This window comes from Astatotilapia calliptera, chromosome 18, assembly GCF_900246225.1.
Source record: "Astatotilapia calliptera chromosome 18, fAstCal1.2, whole genome shotgun sequence".
Taxonomy (NCBI): Eukaryota; Metazoa; Chordata; class Actinopteri; order Cichliformes; family Cichlidae; genus Astatotilapia; species Astatotilapia calliptera.
The window spans coordinates 20201734-20218440 of record NC_039319.1 but is presented as its reverse complement, the minus strand read 5'-3'; the positions used below and the strand labels follow the sequence as shown (position 1 = coordinate 20218440).

At 41.9% G+C, this 16707-nt stretch overlaps 1 protein-coding gene across 20 annotated transcripts in view; it reads right to left on the bottom strand.

Moving 5' to 3' along the window:
• Positions 1–401: 401 nt before the first annotated feature.
• Positions 402–16707, bottom strand: part of mbnl1 (muscleblind-like splicing regulator 1) — a 43545-nt gene continuing 27239 nt past the window's right edge. For 5 of the 20 annotated variants that reach the window (XM_026150847.1, XM_026150845.1, XM_026150846.1 and 2 more), the window contains exons 3-12: positions 11735–11950; positions 11345–11563; positions 9666–9905; positions 8634–8687; positions 7246–7399; positions 6328–6363; positions 5575–5666; positions 5048–5092; positions 4220–4291; positions 402–4039 (exon numbers count right to left, since the gene is read on the bottom strand). In XM_026150847.1, the coding sequence (XP_026006632.1) occupies positions 4235–4291; positions 5048–5092; positions 5575–5666; positions 6328–6363; positions 7246–7399; positions 8634–8687; positions 9666–9905; positions 11345–11563; positions 11735–11950 (1113 nt within the window). In that variant the 3' untranslated portion in view covers positions 402–4039; positions 4220–4234. The remainder of the gene's footprint in view (positions 4040–4219; positions 4292–5047; positions 5093–5574; positions 5667–6327; positions 6364–7245; positions 7400–8633; positions 8688–9665; positions 9906–11344; positions 11564–11734; positions 11951–16707) is intronic. The other 15 variants (XM_026150850.1, XM_026150852.1, XM_026150853.1 and 12 more) reach the window with 15 other exon arrangements.

Below are 16707 nucleotides of genomic sequence, written 5' to 3'. Positions count from 1 at the left end.
AAATTATAAAGTGTGCAAACATCTTCCTGTTAGGTGCTCGGGAACTACATGCACTAGGAAGCACAGGTCTTTATGTGAGATTATATAGGTGTCATTCAAAAGCACCACTATCATTTCTGACCCAGATAATACACGCGATCTCATGAAAATCGCCTTGAGCATAATTAATGCAACCTTCAACATGTCATATATTGCTCTCCACGGAGCTGCTCCAGAATTGTTATCTTGATTGCCTGAACCCTTGAGAAGAAGACAGCTGTAATGACTATAAGCTGTCCTCTTCACCTAAGAAATCCCTGCTAAAAGTGAAATCAGATGATGAGTTGATTTGATTTTGCATCACTTGAAATTTCCACCTTTGTGGCATTCGCTCACATCGATGCAGAGAACCACACAGAGGGTTGCGTGAGCAAATCAAATATTGTTTTATTCAGATTTTTTTTTTCATCCATACAGCAAGAGTCAATTAACAATAAAATGTGCATAAACAAATATGAAGACAGAATAGTACATTATTGTGTGGCAACTGTTAGCAAATACATAACTGGGTGGGTGCACTTACAAGTAAAAAGCAGTCAAAGCGTACATGTGCGCCCAGCAGGGAAGCGAGACCTCGGTTGCAGCCTGAAGACTGAACGTGTGGTTTGGAGAAAATGGTGCTTTGGTTCTGTAGCAACTATACAAAGCAGCCTCGAGTCAGAAACACATCTGATGTTGTCTGGCGACTGTTACATTCATTTTTTTAAAGACTAAATTTGCCAAATAAGCATTTGGTGTGATGAGCCTTCACCTGCTGAGTGCACAGCTATAAGAGCAGGAACAACTGCCCCGTGAGTCAGCGTGGACTGTAATTATACGGCTATGAGAATGTATCCGGGGGGTGGATGAGTGCTAATGTTTTCTCATTCTTTAAATAACAAGTTTGCTTGGACAATATTTTATTTTAATCACACAAGAGTAAGATGACTTGTTCTAAAGTATCACTTCTTCCCACTGTGGATGTTATCTACTGCATGGATAATTTGAAAAACAAAGAACAAATGTTGTGTATTCTGTAGTCTGAAGGTGTTATCTTATTACCTTACATATCTATCTTTTGTTTACGTGTTTGTACTTTTACATGCAGTCAAATCAAACTATAATAGAATACACATTTTTGACAGGTTCATGTATCAGCTGTACCACGGGAGCAGCAATACTGCGTGACCAAGTCCAACACATGGTATATGAATGTTACTGGATATGTCATCCTACAAGAGGGGTGGAGTTAGCATGATATGGGGATATCTACTCCCCTACAACATTCCCTGGCAATACTAGCCACTTATAAAATAAGACAAAAAGCGCATAGCTTTCTCTGAATGCATTGGCCAAGAAACTAGTGCCCTTCTTTGCAAGCATTTTTTTTTCTTTTAGCTGGTCTTCTAATTTAAGAATTTAAATTAATCTAACAAAATTCCTTATAATTATAGATCTTTTTTTATTCAAAATAATATCTCAATATGATACACATTTTTTTCTCTGTTCATTTGACTATATACAGAAGTGCAAAAAGACAACCTTCGTCCCTTAGGTTCGAACTCATAATCTGCAGCATTTCTGATTCCTCGGGAAAACAGACGCCTCTGCTTCCTCGCTCCTAATCTCGCTATCTATCGAACATCCGAACACCCGTCAAATCTCAATGCTCGTTTTGGCCTGACATTCAGGGCAAACTTAAGAAATATTCAAACAAAAACAAAATTACATATCTCTTTGAAATGGATACAGTAGAAAATAATTTTTACTCTAAAACATGGACAGTCTGAATTTCAGTACAATATAGTATTTTCAAACATGATCTCGACATGTTACAAGGAAAAATTTAAGTTGGTTAAAATAGTTTTTGTGTGTGTGTTTGTGTTTGATTTTTTTGTTGTTTTTTTCTTGTTAAACTCAGAGACCGCTGCCGTGCAGCAAATCAATTGATCTCGTTCCTCGTATCAAAAAGTCTTCTCATCAACAACAACAACAAAAAATTAACTGACAATGTAACACAACTGAAAAAGACATCCAGCTATATGAATGAAGTGAATATTTAAAACTAACACATTATCATTTATATGGTTTGAAAAAAAGTTATGAATGTCATTCTACCTCAACATCTACAACGGCTATATCAATGTTGTCAAGTAATATATAGTAAGGCAAAAACAAAACAACAACAAAAAAAGAAAAATAATCTAAAACTACATACATCAAATAGATTCAAATTCTTAAGTAGTACATAACACATAAGTTCAATGAAATTTAAGAGAGTAATTGTTATTGTTACAGAGCGAGAGAGAGAAAAAAAAGATCATAAGCGGCATGTGAGAGAACTATAAAACATCATTGGTGTTCTTTACCTGCACGGTGATTGAGAGTACATTTGATTGGGCGAGGACCCATTAACTGTAATCTAAGGCTTTGTTAGGTACATTACAATCGGTAAAGACACGCTGCTGTGAAAAACATAAATCAAGACACATGAATGAAAGATGATAAACCTTTTTCCTTAATTGTTTCAGCCTCTGCAGAGATGTCTCTGTATTCACCCACAGTGGATAAGTTTGAGAGAAAAAAAACAAACTGTGCTTTGGTTTCCATAGTCAGATCTATGCGTGGATGAAAACCTTTGTGTTTTTGCATGAGATACAAGGCAAACGTTTGAACGTGTTGTACTTCCTCAGAAAATCAAAAATGAAAGTTCACTTGGGATGGGATGTGAAATTAAAATATGGCGACTGGACAAATAATCGTTCAAGTGCACATGTGACCTACTAGACCTTTGGGCTTGTTGTTTAAAGTTCGCATCCACACATGGCTCAACAGTGCTTCTTGGGAGACACAGTTTAAGAGCTGCTCCTCTTTACAAGAGGGGGAAACATGGTAACGCAATGTCAATTGAAGCTACACCCTCTACTTTGCCAGGCTTTAGAGTCAATGGACTTGTCCAGCGACTTAATTCCAAGAAGGAAAAACAACACTAGTCTATGAAAAAGAGTTATGACAAACTTTAGAAAAACCCTCCATTACTGATTCTAAACAAACAAAAAGGAACAAAAAAAACATCAAATACCAAACAAATTGATTTGGCAAGAAACCCACTTCTAAAACTGATTAATTTGAGAAAAGAAAAAGTTAAAAAACACTCACAATGGAGATTTTTAAAAACAAAACAATACAAAAAAAGGAAAAAAAAAAGAGCCATACAAAACTTTTACCTTCGGTAAACAAATAACACTGCTGAGATAACACTCTGGTTTTAGCTGTATGGCCTTTATAGCACATAACGAGGTGAGAAAAGCTAGCCTGGCTGTGCTTTCAAGGTACACAGGTATGTTGGTTTACCCAGAACATTCATATGTCCAAGACCCTCATGTCAACATCTAGTTTCACTAGTAGCTGTAAAAACACAATACTGTACATGCCTAATTCATTTGGCGAATAAAATCCTGTTAAAATCATTGTGCCTTTCAGATTTCAATTCAAATTCAAGGTGCATGTTTGCATTACTCTTGTAAACGCTGAAATATGGCTATCAATTAAAAAAAATGAAAAATAATAATAATAATAAAGCAGAACAAATAAAAAAGGAAAGGAAATCTTGGTCTACTATTGTACCAGCACTTGATGTCGTCTCATGTAACAACGCTCTTGACCTTCTGTGCATGCGGTAATAATAATAATAACTAGAAGAAACTGAGTGCTATGATTCAATCCGACACAGAGGTATCATGTGAACGTTTCCCCCGCAGAGGGGGGGAGAGAGACACGCCGACCCTGGCAACAAGATATGCTCTTCTCTCAGCTGGATGTTGAATTTGACAGCAAATTCTTCTTGACATTGATATGTGGGAAGATGGCACAGATCATGTGTTGTACCCTTGATGTTTTCACGTGTGATGAGACGTGGCAGACCCTCCTTGTCCCACTGCTTGACATTCTGAAGGTTATGTACATAAAGGCTGAACTCTTTTTTTTTGGCTTGGACGGTGCCAGCACACATTCATTTGATCTGCAAGAGACGGTGGATTTAGCTTAAATCAAACTGATGGTAAAGTGTGGTTAGAAGCTCTGTGTGCATACAAATTCAAGGGAAACTTGAAGCAGATAAGATGAGTCACACAAATGGAGAAAAAAAACCAAACAACTTGTGATGAATAGAGAAAATGTGAGGGTTGAAATAGGAACTCACTGTTCTTGAGAGGAACTACATCTGAGTCAAGTACTTGTGACTACTCAGATGATCTGCAGATATTATTGGAATCTGGGGATAGAACAACAGACAAGAGATCAAATGAAGGATGCTGACGCGAAAACGGACAAAGCTGAGGCTGGCCGGCGCAAATAAGTACAGATCAACATATTTTAACATCATCTCCTCGCATTAAGATGAAGTTATTGCTGGAAAAAACAAAGACAAATATGACAAGCTGGGGAAAAAAAAGCAATTTGGCTACAGTTGTGGCACAACTGATGCAGACACTTCTGGATAGCAGGGAGAGAGGAGGAGTAAAAGGAAGGGAGACACGAGGTGGGAGTTTGGGGCGGGGGAGGTGGATGGGAAACTGTCAGTAAGGTGGCTTCCCCCATGCAAATCTAAGTCCTCCATGTTGTTGACCTGCACGCCTCGGTAAAATGCATAAAACTAGTCCAGGATGAAGAACAGCTGCATAATGGTTCATCTCGACTGTTCATCAATCTTGTTTAATGGAAACCTATGATTATGCAATGCAGCTTGCTGCTTACAAAAAAACGCCTCCAACAGAACTGAACTTAAACACGCAGCAAGTCATCTTACAGACTGATTTTATAACTTTTTTTCCTGACATTAATAATGAGTATGTCCAGCTTTTTAACACAAAGAATATGGTAAAGCTTTGCTTTACGTGCTGGAAGAAGCAGCAGAAAAAAAAGAGAGGAAAAAAAAAAGCAAAGCACCAAAGGGCACAGATAGCAACTATTGCACAAGCTGTGCAAATGGCTCTAAAAATGTGGGGAAAAAACACTGCCTCATACATACCAATTGCATGTATTCGTTGGAAGTCAACTTTGATAAGGAAGAGTCCTCAAAATGGGAAAGGACAAAAATCGAGGTTACAATGAGGACACACATTAAAATACAATACAGAATGTTTTTGTTGTTGTTGTTGTTGTTTGCTCTTTTTAAACACAGGTATATAATCTAAGAAAAAGAGTTATAGTTAAAATGGACAAGTACTACTAGTTTATAGCACTGCTTGTGTTCACAAAACTTTATGTTGGACTGTAGTGTAGGCCAACAAGAGGGAGTCCTGCTGTTTACCCCTTGCATTAACACACAAGCATTCCCAGATTATCCATGTGCACTGAGATAGATAGATAGATAGATAGATAGATAGATAGATAGATAGATAGATAGATAGATAGATAGATAGATAGATAGATAGATAGATAGATAGATAGATAGATAGATAGATAGATAGATAGATAGATAGATAGATAGATAGATAGAGAGGGAGAGAGGGAGAGAGGGAGAGAGGGAGAGACTGAGGAGGTAGAGGTGCAAACCTGATTGGTGGAGGCAGTTGCGAAGGGAACGCTTGTGGCAGATGTGGTGGCTGCAGACACAGTGGCTGGAGTACCACCGTGCATCATGGGAACTTTTTTGGAGGGAAAATCATGTAAGCAAAAAATATACAGGAGGAGCAGTGTAGCCACATACACACCAGGCAAATGAGGGAAGGAGAAGGAGAGAGAGAGGAGGTCAGAGAAGGGTTCGATTTAACTGGTTCCCTTTCTTCCCTCTGCCAGCACTGATAAGGATCAAACAGTCTGAGATCGCAGTCTGGCAGCAGCAACTTACTTCCATATTTGCATGTAATAATAGTAAACTGCTGCTGTACTCTTCCAGTAAAGAAAAACAAAAACTAGAATGTGGCAGAGGGAGACAAAGGTCACCACTCTAACAAACCCCCCTCAGTTTTGTTTAATGTTTTCAAAGGGTTTCTACAGGTGTCAGGTTAAACTAGCCAAAAGCCAAGTTTAGAACGAGCATGAGGACAAGTGTGGTCGAGCAATATATACGGCAGAGAGGTCAAAATAACGAAGCTCAGTTAAACCATGAGGATGTTTTTATACATGAAATAAACAACATTTATATAAAACATTATTTGCTTTTGCCTCAAATCACGGAACCAAAGGACTGACTCTCAGGTCACCAAACAAAAATGCTTACAAATTGTCTATGAACACAACAAAGTACATTTCACTAAAACTGCGACTCAAACAAACAACAACTAAAGAAGGAAAGCCGGGACCTACCAACGCTGGCTGCAGGTGTCATGCACAATATTGAGCCTGTCCATCATGCAGTGCAACAGGAAGTGGATTGGATAGGGAAGAGAAATCAAAACAGCCCATCACAAGGTTCATTAGAGCGAAGGGAGAGATAACGTGGGGGAAAAAAAGGTTAATATCTCTTGGACACAGACATCAGTGATTGGAAAAGGCGAAGAGGTAAACTCATCATCAGAAAACCAGTTAATTAAGTGAATCTACAGTTTCATCTTTGGTGCGAATGACAGAGTGAGAGCAGGGCTATGAGTGTAACTACAGAGCATTAAACATTACATACATACTCTAAAAAGAAGTGAGAGGAACAGCAGATGTGTGCAGAAGCCAGACTCTTCAAACTGGTGTTTGTTACCAGATACCATTACCCAGCCCCATTCATCCCAGCCCAAGCCGAAGCCCCTCTTCGAAATATGAGTGATCACACCGTGAAAAGTCTAACAACCTACTAAAAAAAAAAACTAAACTAATACAAATTATTTGGATTACTAGTATTCATACCTATCATCCTGGGCCTGCATTTAATATGGGGTGAAGGTAGCTATAAAGAATTATATTAAGGCAATTAGTTGACAGATTGAAATAGTAACCCATTTTAATACCTACTGGCCATGCAAAGCCGGACAAAGCATAAAGCACATTTTTTCAAAGCTCTCTTTTAACACTGAAATACACACATGCAATCCCTGCAAGCCTAGATTAAAATCTAGAGTTATCACTTGCCTATTTTTTTTTTTTAATCCCTCTTTATAAAAGAAAAACAAAATCTGCTCTGTACTGCAATCTACCACTCTGTCCGACCCCAGCCAAGCAGGAGCCAGGTTAGACTGATCCAGGCATCCACTCAGTTGGTAAGAGCACTCGTTGTGGTCGCTTTGGGAGCCATACCTGATGGGAGGAAAGCAGCCTGCTGCTGAAACTGCATGCTGGCCAGGGCCTGTTGGTACTGGAGCATGCCGGTGTTAAACACGGCAGAGGCCCCGTTGGCCTTCTCCAGGGCTGCCCGCTTTGGCAGGGGAGCCATGACACTAGGGGCGATGCCCTGCCCATCCAGAAGGAGGGAGGTCAGTGAAAAGGAAAATAAAAAAGCCAGAGAGAGACAGAGGTTAAAAAAAAAAAAAAAGAGGAAAAAGTAAGACAGAGAGAGAGAAAGAGAGAGAGAGGGTGTGTTGAAAGAGGCAAAAACAGGAAAGAAAACAAAAGAAGGTACATACGTTAGAGGACATCCGAGGAGCACTGTCACAACATCCTTGTGTGTACAACAATAACAATATCATTATATCATCAGTAGCAAGCAAGCAGCAGTCTGACACAAGTACTACACAAGCAGGAGCATGGTGCCTACTGGAGCTACTAGCTAACAAGCATTCATATGTTCATTACATTGGATTGTTAACTCTGCAGTCTTAAGGCTGACTAAGTGCAACATAAGCAAGCATTAACTATTAAAACAATAAGGCTGCTAACAAGTGGTGTAACAGGTAAGAAGCACAGAGAAAAGGGAGGCTGCACTGCTAGCTCCATGATAAACTGTGTAAGCATGTTTAAGTGATGGTTCACTCGCAGACAAAAACGTCAAAAATGGTCTTAGGCCAAGGGACGTAACTCAGAAAGCGGATCCCTGCTGTTTAAAAACCATGAGTGCTCTCGCGTGCGGGCTTCATCTTGGCTTGAGGCCATTCTTGAGGTCTGAATATCCGTGACAACATTTGGTGATGGAGTGAACTATCATTTGAACTGTAATAATCTGTTACGGTGGGATCACTCCTGTATGGTTTTAAAGGCTTTCCCTCTTAGCCCGCTCACCACCACCACCATCACCACCCCCACCCTTATCCATCTGACATGCACTAGCGACACAGACATGCACACATTTGATTGAGCTGCTCCACAACACTGAACACTGACTTAAGACGTTACACTGAAGCCATGCCACCGTTTATAGAAATTCTACTTCCTTAGCCCTCACTGACTGTTGTTAGAAAAGCTACGGGTGATGAACTGATTGTGGCTCCGAGAAAAATGACGCATTTAGACTTGGTGCTTGAGGTGATCTGTACAAGAAGAAAAGCTGTTTTGGATGCGACCGTTGGGTTTTTTTTGTAACCCCGGAAAGCCACAATCACTTTATCACAGCCAATCATGACAGATCAACAAGAGGAAAAGACAGACATTGCACTGAGACAACAACAACAGAAATAGCTAGGTATCATTGGTTAAAACACTGCGCTACAACAAAGCCACATGCCAAGCTAAAAGGTGAAAGGTCATAGTACCAGGTCAAAGGTTGCGTCGAGGGGTCGCTTCAGTGATTTGACAGCCGACTGAGTCTTAATTAGCAGGCAGCGAGCACATGATGGCAATGGGCCAATGGGGTTCAAGCGCATTAACATAAACCAGCAAGCAGAGGTGCATCATGGGGGCAGCAGTGCAGTTTGGGTATAGGTGAGAAAAACAAAAACAAATAAAAAAACAAATCATTGGAATGCAAATATACAAGGGGATAACAGGACTAAGGCATGCACAGTGTGGACACTAGCTCTACTGCTCGACAGTTAAATGATCATCAGGAATCGATGACAGCTACTCATCTACATTAGTCATTGTCACACAGAGATGGATGAATATAGCGAGGAGAAAAATTATTCAACCATTACTGTAAGCGATTCTCAGTGACTGAACAGGAAATCATATGGAAGCACATATTCACAGGTTTCCATTTCACTGTGCACATCAGTCAGGTTCACATTGCAACGCTTCACCCCGAGCTTTCTGTTTCGCTACGTCAATAAAAGCATGTAGAAAACACTTTGATCAGCACTATTATTCACCCGTGCTGTTACTGTAAGACAGGACTGAAAGCACAATGAATCCTTTATAATAATGTCAAGAGGAAGAGAAGTTATAGGTAAGGAAGCACAGAAACAATGGAGTCACAATTAAGGCCAGGCCATCAGAGACAGAGACAGAGAGGAACTGGACTCTCTACTCGTGTTCTGCGATGATAGAAAAAGGAACAACAATCAAAAAAAGGCTTAGCATGGGAATAACGAAGCTACTAATGCACTATTGTCCGATCCTTCTTCTTATCATCCAGATATGAGCAGGTTTCACCTACATGAACATGCAGACCTTTAAGGTTGGCCTGGCAAAAGCAGAACTGAGAACGCTACATTATACCAACCAGGAAGGTTACGCAAGTTGAGTACGAAACACAGAACACATCTGCTCTACAGTCGCTAACCCTAACGTAAATATAAAGCCAGTTGTGTGGGTGGTAAATGAGTGTGCTTCTGCAGACTGCTCACCATGGCTGCGGCGGCTGTGGCCTGGTTCACCTGGTGCTGGGCAGCCTTTATTTTGGCCTGCAGGTGAGCCGGCGGGTGGAAGTACTTGCACTTTTCTCGGGAGCACCGACCCTTGATGTAGTCCATGCATACAGTGACGGTGTTGTCGTTGGTGTCGATCATAGTGCTGTCTGCGGGGTGAGCGAAGCGACAGTCGTTCTCCCCCCGAGAGCAGTTGCCCCTTTGATACTCCCGACAGACCTACAGACAAATGGGATGAGGCGAATGATAACGTGCAGGCTCCATGTCCAAATTCACCACCGCGGGAGAAAACGTTGTACAGAATATTTATATGAGATTTCTTTATTTATTTTTAATTCAAACCTTATTTAACCAGGAAAAATAAGACCTTTGAGATAAAAAAAATCTATTTTACAAGAGTGTCCCAGCTAAGAAAAGGCTCAGTCCAACAATAAGTCGCATAAAAAACTAACACACACACATCTGCCAAATCCACCCAGGCAAAAAATAAAACTAAAACACAAAAACAACCAAAATCTATAAAGTTCACTGTCAAAAAAAATGATGACCTTAGTAAAAGTAATAGTCTATGTCCAGTTCACTTAAAATTGCCTTAAATTCAGATTTGCACAGAACACAGAAAAAAAATCCTGTTTTATGCACTCAAATCTCAAATATTAATATTATAATACAAATTGAAGTGATTTGATCTAAACCAGTTAACCCGTGAAATTCTTTCAGCCTGTGCTGAGCCTTCCTCTATCCATCATCACAAGATATATCTGGATACTTCCTGTTCAACTATTAGTGAGATCCTATAATGCATTCAGAAAGGTCCACACTATGTTGAACCATTTCTACATTAACACAAATACGTATAATCTCATAATACATTTTATCCCCTATACACAGCTATGTGTTGCATCTCAGACATTTGTAAGTACGAGAGACACCAGAGGGCAGCACTTTCTTTTAAATTAGGCACACATAACGGCTGTTGCTTTCCTGACATCAACTCTGCCTTACTCCTGTGAGCGTTTCAGCAGTGTGTGACTGAACATGCTTTATACCGCGCTATGCTACTTTTGTGACATGATGCTATTAAACACACAAAACTGCTATTTTAAATGGTGGCTGTGTGATATTGACACATAAAAGGTGCTATTTAACGACAACGTGACAAAAGTGTAATTTTAGTGCGGTTTGTATACGTTGAGCGCTGATTATAGCTTCAGCACTCTCTTCTAAATAACACGCCTCTGTTGTTATGCTCGTCTTGTGCCATTGTGTGAAACGCAATGAGCGAAAGCACCATCTCCACGGGAACTTAATTGAGATGCAGTTCATCAGGATTATACGAGTGATAAACCGATGACATTTCATCACAGTTTATCAACCTGTTTTTTATTTTCTTTCAGTTTGGTTTCTACTTTGCATAATTGCACCAGCTATTATAATTCAATTCCGTTTCAGAAACTGTTTATGCAAATCAAGTAAGGGCACCATTATTCTTATGCTTGTTAAGCTGCTTGCCATCAATATATGTCTTGTTTACAGGCTCATTATCATTGAGGTTAACTCTACTCTGACTAACAAAGAGATACACCACGAGGAAGAGTTTGTAATGGAAAGTTTTTCATAGAAGAGATGAGATCACACTCAGTCAGTTTGTGTTTTACCTCAAGTCTGTCTGTTCTCAGCAGTTTCTGGGCTGCAGCGGCAGCGTTGGGGACTTGGCTGACTGCAGGGCTGGAGGCCATGAGGACAGGGGTGCTGGGCAGGATCTCTGGAGGCATCAGGCTTGGTGACACAGGGCTTAAGTAGGGATTAAAGGCTGCAGCTGCAGCTGCTGCTGCGCTTGCATTGGTGGCCAGGCCTGGTGTCACCGAGAACATCGGCTGGAGCAAAACAAAATAAAGGCAGAGGAATTAAAGGACAGCGGGGAGCGCAAACTGCGATCTTTCCGTAAAGACACGCACTGACATGAAGGGGACTCAAAAGACGGGAAAGAGCCACGCAGACAAGAAGGAGCCATATATGTGTGAGCTTTTACATGTACGTAATCTCACCGTGGGCAGTAGCTGTGGTATGTTCATACGTGTGTGTCCTCTCACCATAGGTGGTAGCTGCGTGCCAGGCATCATGGCATTGGCGAGCTGCATCTGTTGGGCGAGCATGGCCATATTCTTCTGCTGGATCAGATTGTTCCTGCCATTGATCTCCAGTTGGGTCTTTAGATGGGGAGGAGGGTGCAGGTACTTGCAATTCTCCCTGGAACAACGGCCCTGAGAGGAGTGGAGAGAAGTGACAGCATTTAACGCCAGATTCAGAAAGATGCTTATATGGCAACAGGGTACAGACAAACATTATTGACTTTATATTGACTTTAAATTGATCAGCTGGAGTAGTTTGCCTGTGCCAAAAATTCGCAGATTTCAGCGTTTTAAGGTTTATGGCAACATTCTTTTATTGGAATTGACGCTGATTTACATCAACAGTTATTGGTGCCTAATGTCTTGGCAGCTACCAAACTGGCCGTTATAAAATTTGTATAGACATCCATAGTCTTGAGTAACAACTGTGAGGATCGCCAGCTCCTGTACGATTGTCACGATGCCAAGGTTTACCCAGGTAATTGGCCTAACAACCAAATACCTGCTAAACTAATGTCATTCCTAACACTCTCGGCTTGGTGAGGGTGCTAAACATTATATCAGCATTACTTCAAGGCTTGGCAGACTAAAAAAACCAAAAAACCTCTCATTATTCACAAGGGGTCACCACAGCAGCATGGTGTGTTTGATTTGGCAGAATTTTTCAATCCAGACACCCTAAAGGGATTTGTGTCTCCTCGTAGATCTAAACAAGCTTTCACTTGTAAACCTTGTAAACCACTACACTGCGCACCACCTTTTGCATGTAACAATAAAATATGAAAAATGAACACATGGTGCATGTTCAATCTAGTTACACCATGACCAGATGGCGGCGCGCACAGACGCAGCGGCCCGGAGCTCCTACACTTTTGTCGGGGACCAGGAGGCATACAGTGCTGCCAGGGCCAACCTGAGAAGAGGCATCAAGACTGCCAAGCAGCAGCACAGGAGGCGTATCGAGGCCAGGTTTGAGAACAACACAAACCCAAGGCAGGTCTGGGAGGGCATCAGGGCTATCACGGACTACAAAAGAAGAACACCATCACCCTCAGCCGACAGTTCTACTCTGGCTGAGGATCTAAATCTCTTTTATGCCCGTTTTGATAGGGAGAACACCGACCCTGTCCTGTCCCCTCTCCCCTCAACCGATCCTGCTCCAGTCCTGAGCACTCATGAGCTGAGGCGTGTGTTCCGGAGCACTAACACCAGGAAGGCGGCCGGGCCGGATGGAGTGCTGGGCCGGGTGCTAAAAGACTGTGCTGCGGACCTGGCGGACGTCTTCACCTCTATATATAACACCTCACTGTCCTGTTCACTGGTACCATCCTGTTTCAAAGCAGCAACCATCGTTCCCATCCCAAAACAGTCAAATGTCACATGTCTGAACGATTTCAGACCTGTGGCACTCACCCCCATTCCCGCCAAATGCCGGGAGAGACTGGTCATTAAACACATCAGAGCTGCTTTTCCACCATCCCTGGACTCGCACCAGTTTGCATACAGGGAGAACCGGTCAACCGAGGATGCGATCGCCACAGTGCTGCACACATTACTGAAGCACTTGGAACACAGGAACACCTATGCACGGCTCCTCTTTGTAGACTACAGCTCGGCTTTTAATACCATCCGGCCATACAAATTCCGTCCCAAACTCCACCAACTGGGACTTAACTCCTCTCTGTGCAACTGGATTGTGGACTTCCTCACTAACCGTAGACAGAGTGTCAGAGTGGGTAAGAACACTTCTTCCACCCTTGTGGTCAACACCGGTGCCCCTCAGGGGTGTGTTCTGAGCCCTCTGCTATACACTCTCTTCACCCATGACTGTATTTCCTCCTGCGCGTCCAATCTCATTGTTAAGTTTGCAGATGACAAGACAGTGCTCGGACTTATATCCAACAATGATGAGACAAACTATAGGACAGAGGTGCAACAACTAGAGTCATGGTGCCACGACAATAACTTGGTCTTAAACACCAAAAAGACCAAGGAGATCATTGTAGATTTCCGGAAGAGGGGTCATAACAACCATCTGCCTCTCTTCATTGGCAGTGAGGCGGTGGAGAGGGTGAGCAGTTTTAAATTCTTGGGGGTAACTGTGACCGAGGACCTGTCCTGGGGCAACCATATCACCTCAGTTGCACGGAAGGCCCAACAGCACCTCTACTACCTGAGGAGAATGCGGAGCGCACACATTCCCAGATCTCTGATGTTGAACTTCTACAACTGTGCCATCAGCAGCGTTCTGACGTATGGATTTCTAGTGTGGTTCCCCAGCTGCACCAAGGCCGATCAGCAAGCACTCCAGCGGGTGGTGAAAGAAGCTGGCAGAATTATTGGAACAAGTCTGCCAGAGATCAGTAATATCTTCCCCACTCGCTGTCTGAGGAGGGTGCACAGTATCCTGCGGGACCAACATCACCCTGCGCGCCACCTTTTCCATCTGCTGCCCTCAGGGAGAAGGTACAGGTCTATACAGGCCAGAACATCCAGACTGGCCAACAGCCTGTATCCACAGGCTGTGAGGCTCCTGAACTCTCTGCCCCCCTCTCACGGACAATAACCATATCCAACTTCTTAATAGCAATGAACTGGTCTGCATTGGTGCATCATATCTTTATTCTCTTCCCCCTCCTGCCCCCCCCCCCCTTTCTTAAATAGATAACTATCATATCTGATATCATATCTCACAGTACAATAATATTGAATGGGTTGCATTGTTGTATTTTGTCATGTTTCTCAGGTCTTTGTCTGAATTTCTACGAACATTATTGCTAAGGATTGTCTTATTGCATTGGAGTCACACTGGGTTAAATATGTACACTTGGGTTTTAAGGGGTATTTATTATTTTCTTCTTTTTTTTGGGTTGTGTGGAAGCCCCAAACGCAATTTCATTGTTCTTGACAATGACAATAAATAAATAAATACTAAATACTAATACTAGTGAAATCCTGCATCCTTGTTTATAGCTACTTCAACGTCAGACACTCAGTTTCACATTGGGTCTGGCCTGAGTCTATCACTAATTGTTAACAGCTTGCTATTTCTGCCAGTCCCAGCTGGGACATGTGTGTATGTGTACACTAGCCCCAGGAGGTCAACTGATGCTGCGCTGCTTTTCTCCAGACATCCAGCTTGGCTACATGTCTAAATGGTGCTAAAAATACCGTCCACTCATATGATCTGTCTATATTATATCAGCAGTCATCCGGAGGTCACGCTTCAAAGCCTCTGAATAATAATCTAAGACAGGGATCCCTTTCTGCTGCCTGTTGCGAGTATCCAATTATATATTCAGTCTGGAGAGGAGTAGTCTAGGAAAAGGTCTGACACACTAAAGCGCATTCTTGTGCAGGCAAGAATGCATATGCATTAATGCATGCACATTGGGGTCAGGTTCCTCTAACAGGTGGCAGATGTATGTCACGCAAACATGAGAGCGCGCACACAAAACACGTCCGCAGTTTAGGAAAGGCGCGTATTTCCTTTCAGCTCTGCGGTACAGCTGATCTGACTGTGCTCTCCCTCGCTGACAGAGCTGACCCCACTGGGATTCATTTCTATACTCTGTCATGACTTCATCTCACTTTTCCATCTCCTTTGCTTTCACTGACACTGGAGCACCGGACAGGTGCAAAGGAAACAGGAAGGAGCACTGAGGGGAAATTTAATGGCAGGGGGTCCTTTTGAAGGTATTTTGTTGTATCCACTTGTCTGAAATTGTGATCTCAAGTTCTACTTGGAGCTCCTTTTAAAATGACAGCAGATTGTGTTGCAGATAGCTGGTTAAGAGCAATTAAGACAGATGCACGGACTATGACTACCTACACGTCTCCCTTATGCTCTGTGCCTGCTATCTTCTCTTCTGCTTAGATAACAAAATGGAGCGCACAGATAAGGGGCCTGATATTTTCATTATTTCTCTTTTTATATCAAAAATCTGATGAACAGCTATGAGACAGCACTGTGTCATTCAGAAAATGTGTTAAACTTGCTATGAAATTCTAGCAGTGATAGCAGAGAGTAAAGATTTGCTAAAGTTGAATAAAAATGAACATAGGACTCATTTATTTAGTGAGAAGACAAACAGACACAAAGACAGAGCCATAAAAATGGCTTATGCAGATTAGCTATTCACATTTTATGTCACACAGTGTCAATGAGTCAAAAAATGTGTGGCTATTTCCTAATGCGCAGGGCAAAATAGATGTTTGAATCAACTTAAAAGTTTCATACTGATCTAAAACACATTATACTCTTTTTCTTTTTTTGTTTTTATTCCTTTCTGTCATGATCCTGGGTCTGTTGACCCAGCGTTTTGAGTTTTAGTTTATGTAAGCCCATCAGGTTTCCTAAGTTCATTTGTTATCATGCCTAGGTGTTTCTAGTTCTTATTATTTCCCCCTCGTGTTTCCAACTATGTTAAATCTCCCCTGCTCTTCATGCGTTTCATGTCTGTGTCTTACGTTGTCAAGTTCGGGTTGTCATGTCTATGTCTCTTTATGTTTCCTGTTTTATTGTGAAGAGGTCTGGTGTTTCTGTGTTCATCGTGTTCAGTTTTACTCTCCCACGGTGACGTCATTATGTTCATATGTGCCAGCTGTTTCCCCATGTGTTCCCACTTCCCTCATCATCCTGTGTGTATTTAGTCCGTGTGCTTTCAGTCATTTGTTGTCAGGTCGTCTGCTCATCCATGTCTCATCCCCAGGTACCCATGTCAGTTCACTATGGTTAAGCTTTTTCATGTTTTGTTATTAGTTCACCCAGTTTAGGTTATTGTTTAGTTTTCACCGATGCCCGATTATTTTTACCCTCATTGCTAGCCTCAATAAACGGCTTGTTTTGTTTATCCACACTACGTTTTGGTCTGCGTTTGAGTCCTCCT